At 42.3% G+C, this 10,743-nt stretch overlaps 1 protein-coding gene across 1 annotated transcript; it reads right to left on the bottom strand.

Moving 5' to 3' along the window:
* Positions 1 to 9,076: 9,076 nt before the first annotated feature.
* Positions 9,077 to 10,567, bottom strand: LOC130980465 (uncharacterized). Its single transcript, XM_057904144.1, has one exon. The coding sequence runs from the start codon at positions 10,565 to 10,567 to the stop codon at positions 9,077 to 9,079; it is 1,491 nt and encodes a 496-aa protein (XP_057760127.1).
* Between the last annotated feature and the right edge of the window lie 176 nt (positions 10,568 to 10,743).

Consider the following 10,743-nt stretch of genomic DNA (forward strand, 5'->3'; position numbering starts at 1 on the left):
ACGGTTGAACCAGTATTTCAATGACCCAATAATCTCATCAGGTTGATTACCGGTTCGGTACTGATAACTATGGACCTAACTTCATTATTTACTTTGCCGCTTAACATTGACGTACTCGCATCCAGACACTCTTACTTGGATCTCTCTTCTCTCATCTCACCCAAAAATAATGATCTTCTTAAACCGCGTGCACTTTTTGTCATTATTCCTCCAATAGCTCAAGAGGCACGTGACCGTCGAGGTGCACTGATCTTTCACCATCACGGAAGGAAACTACCTACCATTATTTTCACCGGTGGCCGCTGTTAGTAGTTGTCGAACCGTTGAAGGAGCAGTAGCAGTGTTAGTCATTGCATCGTTTTTACCACGACCTTTTAGTGAAGCTACTTCAATGGCCAGTTCAGGATGGTCATTTTAGTAGGTATGTGGATGGTTATTTTAATTTTTATGTAGATAGTTATTTGATTGGATTGGATTTAGTTATATATATATATAATTAAAATATAGTGGATGTTCAATTTCCTATGTATGCGAATGATTATTTTTATCCTTAAGTGGATAGTAATTTTTACTAGGGATGAGCGACGTCGATGACAGTGTCTGGCAAACCAAGCAGCGAAAGCGACGAGGAGTCCGACAGCGCCGTTCGTTTCCAGTCTGGAGGAGAGCGACGTCGGTGAGGGTCATTGTTGATGAACCAACGACAATGAGAAGGATCGCGGCGGCGATGATGGAGATGGTTGGTGACCAAGCGATAGCAGCAACTGTAGAGGATTTGGGGGAGAAGCTTGCTTTAGTAAATTAGAGCATAATAGATGGTTAAAATTTTTGAATTAAACAGGATTTTTTGATTGGATAACTTGGGTAGAATATTTTTTTTTAATTTCATTGGGCCAAATTTTTAGTCTGTTGTTTACATTGTTTAAATTTTTCGTTGTCTATATAGTAGAGTATTTTTTTTAAATTTAGACCAGCAAATAACGAGCATTTGAAAAAGAATGAGTAATAAAATTAAAACTTCATAGTACGCATCACGTGAGACATTTGAAAAAAAATTATACCTACGAACTGAATAATGACTAAATTTGATTAAAATTATTGGTCATTATGACTTTTTGTATTATAAATTAGTTGTTTATAAAATATATATTAAAATATGTGATTTTTTTTACATATATTATTTTCTTTACACACATATATATATAATTAAAATATAGTGGATGTTCAATTTTTTATATATGCGAATGATTATTTTTATTCTTAAGTGGATAGTAATTTTTACTAGGGATGAGCAACGTCGGCGATAGTGTCTGGCAAGCCAAGCAGCGACGGCGACAAGGAGTCTGGCGGCGCTGTTCGTTTCCGGTCTGGAGGAGAGCGACGTCGGTAAGGGTCTTTGTTGATGAACCAGCGACAGTAAGAAAGATCGCGGCAGCAATGATGGAGATGGTTAGTGACCAAGCGACAGCAGCAACTGTAGAAGATTTGGGAGAAAAGCTTGCTTTAGTAAATTAGAGCATAATAAATGGTTTAATTTTTTTAATTAAATAGAATTTTTTGATTGGATAATTTGGGTAGAATGTTTTTTTTTATTTCATTGGACCAAATTTTTAGTCTGTTGTTCACATTGTTTAAATTCTTTATTATCTATAATAGAATATTTTTTAAATTTTAGACCAACAAATAGAGTATTTGAAAAAAAATGAGTAATAAAATTAAAATTTCATAATACGTATGTGAGACATTTGAAAAAAAATAATGCCTACTAATTAAATAATGACTAAATTTAATTAAAATTATTGGTCATTATGACTTTTTGTATTATAAATTAATTGTTTATAAAATATATATTAAAATATGTGATTTTTTTACATATATTATTTTCTTTACACATAATATTAATATTTTTTATGTTACTTATATGTTACCACCGGGACATTGCCATATGTCATTATTGGCATCGCTAATTAAGTTCTAGATATTATAGGTGATTCGTCCGAACACTAGGTAGGCCGAGTTTAAGCACTTCCGAGCAAACCGTCAACCGAGAGGAAGAGCTTCACGTCGGCCAAGATTAAACACCGCGGTGGGAATACCTGCAAAAGATACTCCGACGCTCAAGTTAGCAATATTCTCAAAAGAGAGAGAGAGTAATTAAGTGAATATGAAGACTGATAGTGGAACCTGGTTTTAGTCGAGAATGTTAATTCGGTTTTATAGGGATTGTTTTACCGTTTTCATGTAGATAAGTCCTAGTTTGTAGGTTGGTTATGATTTTCTATTTTTATGTGATTCGGTTTGCTGAGCACGTTTCTTATTTTTCGAATGGGTGAGAGTGAGCTTGTCTGCTTACGTGCCGAGTATTCCGGGCGTCTGGTGCGGGACTGAGCTTAGTTGTCCACGTGCCGAGCTTTGCAGTTGACCGAGGATAAGGGTGACGTATTATAGCCCCCAAGCTTGCCTTGGTTTGGACAGGACTAAGGCGAGCTTTTGGACCAAGAATGTCGTAATCCTCGGTCACCGAGCTGTCGTATATTTCCTTGCAACCCCCAAAGCTCGGTTTAGTTCCATGAAGAATGCAAGACGTTTCTGTAGTAGTGGCTTTGTTTTTTGTGCCACTATGACATGATTGATGTGAAAACTGCCCGCTTTTCTAGGTACCCCTGTCCGTTGGATGTTGTGGTCATTTATTGCTACCTCTTTTTTAACATTTTGGATTAAATGTTTTGGCAACCGTTTGTCTTTTGGGGGTTATCTCTAGTGTTGCATTTTCCTTTTCCTTCATTCTGCTGTGTTTTGAAAAAATCTGTTTTCCCTTCCTGAGAAAAAAATGAGCAAGCAAGGTTAGTTCTGGCTTTTTCTGTCTTCTGTCTTCATTTGCTTATTTTTGTTTTCTTGTTGTCTATGGAGAACTGTAATGTCGGCGATCCTTATGACTGGGTTGACGTTAAGGTGAGAGAGCGTATGTCTCAGTTTGATGATGAAGAATCCGTAAGGCTGTTGGGGTCGAGTATTTGGGTTAGGCAGGGTAGTAACATTAGGATTGAATTGTTACCTTGTGGGAGGGGAGATCGGGTTTGTGATCGGCTAGATGACTGGTCTTTCTTCTATATGTATAGCTGTTTATTTACTGAGTTGGGTGTGAAGCTTCCTTTTACTGAGTTTGAGTGTGGGGTTTTGTACTGGTTAAACTGTGCTCCAACCCAACTTCACCCTAATTCCTGGGGCTTTATTCGGGCCTTCGAGATTTTGATGGATTTACTAGATCAGCCACCGTCTCTTAGGTTATTTTTTTCCTTATTTCAGGCGAAAGGGGTTAATCGGGGTTTGTGGGTGAACCTTAGTAGTTATCCTCGCCGTGCCATATTTGGTTTGTATAAGTCTTCGTTTAAGGATTTCAAATCCATGTTTGTGAAAGTTAGAAGTGTTCCTGAGGAGTTCCCTTTTTATTTGACCGAGCATTTAGTCGAGAGATTTCCTTTGTTTTGGTGTCCCGAGCCATATCAAGCACTTGACGTAGATGATAGGCTCCCTGATGATGATATTGTAATGGATTTTCTCTTTAAGTCTTTGGGTCCAAAGGGTTTATTGTCGGTTGCCGAGATGTTGAAATGGGATACTGATAGGCAGGCTGTATATCAACATATAGGTAATTTGTTTTACTGTGCTTGTTTTCTGCTTTCTGTTTTGATATGTTCTTCCTGATTTGGTTGTTTATTGGTTTGTAGCCGAGAAAGCTCCTGCTATTACTACTGCGGGGCTGAAGTCTTACTTTAGTCAGCGCAAAAAAGGTGAGAAGGAGGTTTCTTCCAATATGGGGAAAGGTCCTGCTGCTTTGATTCAGGGTGGTCAGAAGCATAAGAGAAAGAGAGGACATGTTCAGGGTAATCCTGCCGAGGTCTTAGAGTGTAAAGAAGAGTCCTCCATGATATTACAGATGGTTGAGTCTGCGTACGAATCGCAAAAAAGGCTCCATGGATATCCAGCCAACGAACATGCTAGGTCTCTATGGGTCAAGCTATATCCTTTTACTACCATGGCTGATGAACTCTGTTGTTTCCCAGATGATATTAGGATGATTGATGAAGTTGGTCGAGCTGGTGTTAGCCGATTTCTTCAGGTATAACTTAATGTTTGTGTTCGCAAGGCTCTCTTCATAGTGTTTTTTGTTTACTGACTTGCTTTTTTCTTAGGTTATTGGTGCTCGGATAGTTGCCATTGGTCGGTCCCAGGAGCTTGCCTTAGAGAGGGAGGAGAAAGAGGCTACGCGTGTTGAAGAGCTATCCGGAATTATCCAGAAGAAAGATGAAAAGATTGCTGAGTTGTCTTCCTCCATGGAGAAAAAAGATTTGGAATTGGCTGATGAGAAGAAACTTCAAAAGGCTTCATCTGAGAAGCTGAAAGTTATGGAGTCCGAGAACAATCAGCTTTCTGCTCGGATCAAAGAGTTAGAAAGCGGGATTTATGAGGCTTTTGCTCAAGGCTTTGACCGTTCTGTTTCCCAGGTGAAGGTGCTATACCCGGAAACTGATCCTTCAAAGTTTGATGTTCTAAAGGTGGTCGTTAATGGCGAGCTTGTGGATGACGAGGCTGTTGCTGGGAGTGAAAGTGAAGGATCCAGCATAGGTGATAAGGCAGAATAGGCTTTTGTTAGCTTACTCTTTTTGCTTTGTGCAAGGTGTAGTAGTTTTTAAACTTGTGACTGTTTTGATTTTGTTAAACAACTCCGAGTATTAATCTCGCTAGCGGCATTTTGAGTTCCGAGTATGTAGCTCGACTTGATAATGACTTATGAAGTGTGGTATTTCGATAAGTTTTAATGGTATGTTGTTGTTGAAAAAATAATTGTATGCGTGTATTGAAGGTGGCGGGAGCCATCCTTTGTCTGATCAAATTGTCAATAAGGAGAGCTGAGGCTTTAATATAGGGCTTGTGTTTGAATGAGCTTTTAAGATTTCGCTCGAATAACTTGGTGATTGCTTGCGTTTGTTTGTATTTACCTGTGCTTCTCCGAGTATTATTATCGGAGTGTGCGCGTTGTTCTCCGAGTATGAAGCTCGAATTAATTTTAAATGTTCATTTGTTAGAATGCGCGGTAGGGACCAATGTGGGAAATGTTAGTATGTACTTGTCCGAGTATTTTGCTCGGTATGCGCATGTTGGATTCCGAGTATGAAGCTCGGATTAGTTGGAAAAAACTTTGACTTGTTTTTGTGGTGGAGGTTTTCCGAGGGATAAGCTCGGCTTGTGATGTTAGGGTTCCGAGGATTATGCTCGGATTATTTGAAGTGTTTACTAACTGAAATGTATGCTAACTGTCAAAATGAGAACCGTTTTGGTTGCTCACTAAGTAGTATGAGTACAATGATTTGTTGCGTCCGGCCTCATTAAAACCCTTTCCGAGTAAAACCCTTGCGTTTTGGGGAAAAAACCGTCGGAGGAAAAAAGAGTACCATCATTCGCTATTACACGGGCTATGTCATGATTGATATTCCCTTAGAGAGGAGACGTTCCATGTTCCTGTAAGTTGTTCTCCTCTAAGGGTTTCTAATTTGTAAGCTCCTTTTTCAAGGTTTTGAAGAACTCGGAAAGGACCTTCCCAATTTGCCGCTAATTTGCCATGTGCTGGTGGTTTCCGTGCATCTTCTGTTCGTCTGAGTACAAGGTCTCCAATGTTGAAGGACCTGTGAACTACTCTTTTGTGGTGTCTTTGTTCTAGGTATCGTTTTTTGGCTCGCTGCTTTATAGCGGAGATGTCTCTATCTTCTTCTACGAGGTCCAATTCGGTTGACCGAGCTTGTTGATTGTTTTGTTGATTATAGAGCTCGATCCTTAACGTTGGGACGCTGACCTCTACTGGAATAAGTGCTTCTGCGCCATATACTAATTTGAAGGGAGTTTCCCCTGTGGCAGATTGAATGCTGGTGTTGTAACCCCATAGAATTTCTGGAATGAGGTCGGCCCATTCTCCTTTAGCATTGCCGAGCTTTTTCTTTAATTCCTGCAAGATAATTCTGTTAGCCGATTCAACTTGTCCATTAGTTTGCGGGTGCTCTACTGAGCTGAAATGATGTTTGATGTTAAGGTTTGTTAGAAAGGTAGCGAGCTTATGATCTGTAAACTGTCTCCCATTATCCGAGATTATCTCTCTTGGGATACCGAATCTGCATATGATATTTTTCCATAAAAAAGATCGTACTTTTTTTGCCGTTATGTGCGCTAGTGGCTGTGCCTCTATCCACTTAGAGAAATAATCTATTGCAACCAAAAGGAACTTTACCTGGCCTGGCGCTTTCGGGAAAGGTCCGAGGATATCTAATCCCCACCTATCGAAAGGCCAGCTTACCTCTGTGGTATGGAGTTCTTCGGCCGGGGTCTCCGAGAGGGTGGCGTGCTTTTGACAATTATCACATGCCTTGACTTTGGAGATGCAGTCGCGTTTTATCGTCGGCCAATAATATCCTGTTCGCAGGATCTTTGCTGCTAAAGCTCGGCCGCCAATATGGTTGCCGCAGACTCCTTCATGTGTTTCGGTCATGACATCCTCGGCCTCCTCCCAGCTGATGCATTTAAGGAGTGGTCGGGAGTGTCCCCGTCTGTACAAAGTGTTTCCTAACACTGTATAGAAGCTTGCTCTTCTTCGGAAGAGCGGCAAGTTCGGCTCATCATTTGGCATGGTGCCTGTGCTGATGTAATTGAGAAAAGGTGTCCGCCAATCTGGGACCTGTGTAATACTCAGAATTGTATCCTGCTCAAAACTTGGTTTGTCAAGTGTTAGCTGGGACAGTGCCGATGTGTTTTCGGCTTGCCGAGTTGTGGCTAACTTAGATAACACGTCGGCCCTGGTGTTTTGTTCTCGGTTTACATGAATAATATCAAATTCTTTAAATTTTGAAATTAGATCCTTTGTTATGAGCCAATATTTCTCTAACAAAGGATCTTTTACCTGGAATTCGCCCTTTATTTGATGTACCACTAACGAAGAGTCGCATTAGGCTGTTATTCGAGGTATTTGCAGTTGTAGGGCGAGCTTTAGTCCAGCGAGTAGGGCCTCATATTCTGCTTGATTGTTGCTTGCGTTGAAGCGGAACTGTAGTGACTGCTCGGCCACCACTTTGTCTCCTTCCTTTAGTAGAATTCCTGCTCCACTGCCCTCTTTGTTTGATGCTCCATCCACGTACATGCTCCAACTGACCTCTGTATATTGTGTATCGTTAGTCATTTCCGATATAAAGTCGGCCAGCACCTGTGACTTTAGTGTCTTCCTTGGTTCGTATTGAATATCAAATTCAGAGAGCTCGATCGCCCATTTTATTAGTTTGCCGGCGAGCTCGGGTCTGGTTAGTATCTGCCTTAGTGGTTGGTCTGTTCGTATTATGATTGTGTGACTCTGGAAGTAGTGCTGCAGTCTTCTTGCCATAGTGACTAGTGCCAGTGCCAATTGTTCTATCTTCGGGTACCTTGTTTCTGTTGGTTGCAGTACCCTACTGATGAACTATACTGGGTTTTGCTTTTTCCCTGTTTCTGTTACTAGAACCGAGCTTATAGCATGGTTAGATACTGATAAATATAAGTACAATGGTTTACCTGTCTCTGGTCTTTGGAGGATTGGTGGTGATGTTAGGTTCTGTTTGAGTTCGGTAAAAGAGTTCTCACATTCGTCTGTCCAGGTGAACTTCTTGCCTTTAGAGAATGTCTGGAAGAAATGATAAGATCGGTTTGCCACTGCTGGTAGGAAACGAGATAAGGCGGCTATTCGTCCTGCTAGTTGTTGGACTTCTTTTACCGTCTTTGGACTTGTCATGTTCAGTACGGCTTTACATTTTTCTGGGTTGGCTTCGATGCCTCGTGAGGTTAGCATGAATCCAAGGAATTTCCCTCCTTGGACTCCGAAAGCACATTTGTCCGGATTAAGTCTCATGTTGTATGCTCGGAGTTGTCTGAATATTTCTACCAAGTCATCACAGTGTGACCCTTGTGCTGATGTTTTTGCTACCATATCATCTACATAGACTTCCATATTCCGGCCTATCTGCTGTTGGAATACTTTGTCCATTAACCGTTGATATGTAGCACCTGCATTCTTTAAGCCAAAAGGCATTACCTTGTAACAAAAATTTCCATGTTCTGTTATAAAAGCCGTTTTGTTTTGGTCTTCTGGGTGCATCAGAATCTGGTTATAGCCAGAGTATGCATCCATAAAACTCAAAGCTTTGAAACCAGAGGCGTTATCAACTAATTTATCAATGCAAGGCAGTTGATATGCATCTTTAGGGCAAGCTTTATTTAAGTTTGTAAAGTCGACGCACATGCGCCATTTACCTGAGCTCTTCCTTACCATTACCACATTGGACAACCATGTGGTGAAGCGAATTTCTCTGATAAAACCTGCGTTGAGGAGCTTCTGAGTTTCTTCGAGTGCTGCTTGTTTTTTCTCCTCTCCGAGGTTCATTTTCTTCTGTGCAACTGGTCGGATTGTTTTGTCAATTGCTAGCTTGTGGCAGATGACTTCGGGGTTTATCCCGGGCATGTCATCTGGTGTCCATGCGAAAAGGTCGGCGTTCTTACGCAGTATGTGAATGAGTCTTGCTCGGTTTGCCCCTTCTAACGCTTCTCCAACATATGTGCATTGCTTCTCGTCTGCTGTTAGTGTTACTTGTTGAAGGTTGTCCATTGGCCGAGGTCTTTCGCCGAGATCCTCCCTAGGGTCTAGGTCGGCTAGTGTTGCTAACCTGGCAGACGTGTGAATTGCTTGAACCTGGGGCCGAGCTTTCTGTTTTGTTTGGACTGGTTTTAGACCAGCGTTGTAGCATTGCCGAGCTTCTTGATGGTCGGCGTGTACCGTAGCGATCTTGTTTTCCTGCACTGGGAACTTGACACACAAATGTAATGTGGACACCACTGCCCTGAATATATTCAGGGCAGGTCTCCCGAGTATAATATTGTAAGGGCTGTAACAGTTTACTATTAAGTATTGAATATCAATCGACTTTGACGTAGGGATTTCTCCCATTGTGGTCTTTAGCCATATGTGTCCCATGATGGGGACTCTCTCTCCGGAGAACCCAATTAGCTCTCAAGAGGAAGGTCGTATCAATTTTTCAGATAATTTCATTTTTGTAAAGGTAGAATAAAATAAAACATCAGCACTACTACCTGGATCTAATAATGTCTTTCTCACCAACAGTTCTTCGACTTGGATTGAAATTACCACGGGGTCGTCGAGGTTAGGGCTTGACGATTTGAAGTCTGCTTGGTTGAAGGATATTGTGACATCTGATTCTTTGTCCTTCCTTGGTTGTATGGTTCCTTCGATTGCTAGCATTGCTCTGTAGCTTCGTTTCCTGGCCGAGCTTGTTTCTCCTCCGCCTGCGAATCCTCCTGATATATGGTTAATGACTCCTCTTGGTGGATCAGGAGTTGTCCTTTCTTTTTTGTCGTCGGCCTTTGCTTGCTTATGCTCTGTCCTGTCCGAGTTTCCTCCTCTGCCCTTCCGGGTCTCGATAAATTTGTCCAAGTTCCCTTGGCGTGCTAGCCTTTCCAGGAGGTCCTTTGCGACGATGCAGTCATCCGTAGTGTGACCGAACTTTCGGTGGAAAGCACAATGCTTTGTCTTATCTACGAACCTTTGGTCCTGGTAGTTCCCTGCTCGGGCTGGTGGCTTTATGATTTTGGCATTGAGGATTTCTCTGATGATGTTTTCTCTTCTGGTATTAAATCTGGTGTATGTGTTGTATTTTGAAGCGGGCTTGGAAGGTTTCTTACTGTCCCTGTTTCCTGGTGATCTGAAAGTTCTTTCTTCGTCTCTCCGACTTGGTTGTTTGTCCGATTTTTGGGCTTCTCGGAGTTCTTCGATCTCCATTTGACCTGCCGCCCTTTCTCGGAACTCCTCTAGCGTCTTTGGCTTTGTTATAGCGATGGTCTCCCGAAATTTGCCGTGCCTGAGACCGGCTTTCAGAGCGTGTAGGTGGACGGCCGGGTCCAAGTCCTGGATTTTCATAGTGGCATCCGCGAATCTGGTCATGTAGTCTTTCAGGCTCTCGTGCTGGCCTTGTTTGATGGTGCCGAGATAGTCCGATCTGTGTACGTAGACTCTCGACGCGGCAAAGTAATCGATGAATGATCTGGCCAGATCTTCAAAGGAGGAAATTGATCCTTCAGGGAGTTTAGAGAACCAGAGTAATGCAGCACCGTCGAGGCAGGTGGGGAATGCTCGGCAAAGGACGGGCTCGTTCTTAGGGCCATTGAAAAACATCATTGATTGGAACTTCTTTATGTGGGCTCGGGGGTCGCCGAACCCTTTGTATGGCTCCAGTGCGGTTGGGAGAGTAAAGTTTTTTGGCATCTGATAATTTGTGATCTCCTCGGAGAAGGGGTTGTTGAGGGTGAGCTTTTCTTTTGGCGGGGCAATGTTTAAAGGGTCCGTAGAACCTTGAGTCGAGTTTTTGGAGCTTTCTCCATTGTTCTGCGTGGACAGCTCAGCTATTCTTCGTACTTCCGCCTGAAGCTCGGCGATTCGAGCCAGGAGGTCATCCTGTGAGAGTTGTGGACTTTCCTTGTCAGCCATGTTCGAGGATCGGGAATCCTGCGAAATAGGGTAGAAGACTAAACAAAGGAAAAAGTGGGGTTAGATGTACTCCGGCCCCATGGTGGGCGCCAAGTGATTCGTCCGAACACTGGGTAGGCCGAGCTTAAGCACTTCCGAGCAAACCGTCAACCGAGAGGAAGAGCTTCACGTCGGCC

This window comes from Arachis stenosperma, chromosome 5 (genome assembly GCF_014773155.1).
Source record: "Arachis stenosperma cultivar V10309 chromosome 5, arast.V10309.gnm1.PFL2, whole genome shotgun sequence".
NCBI lineage: Eukaryota > Viridiplantae > Streptophyta > Magnoliopsida > Fabales > Fabaceae > Arachis > Arachis stenosperma.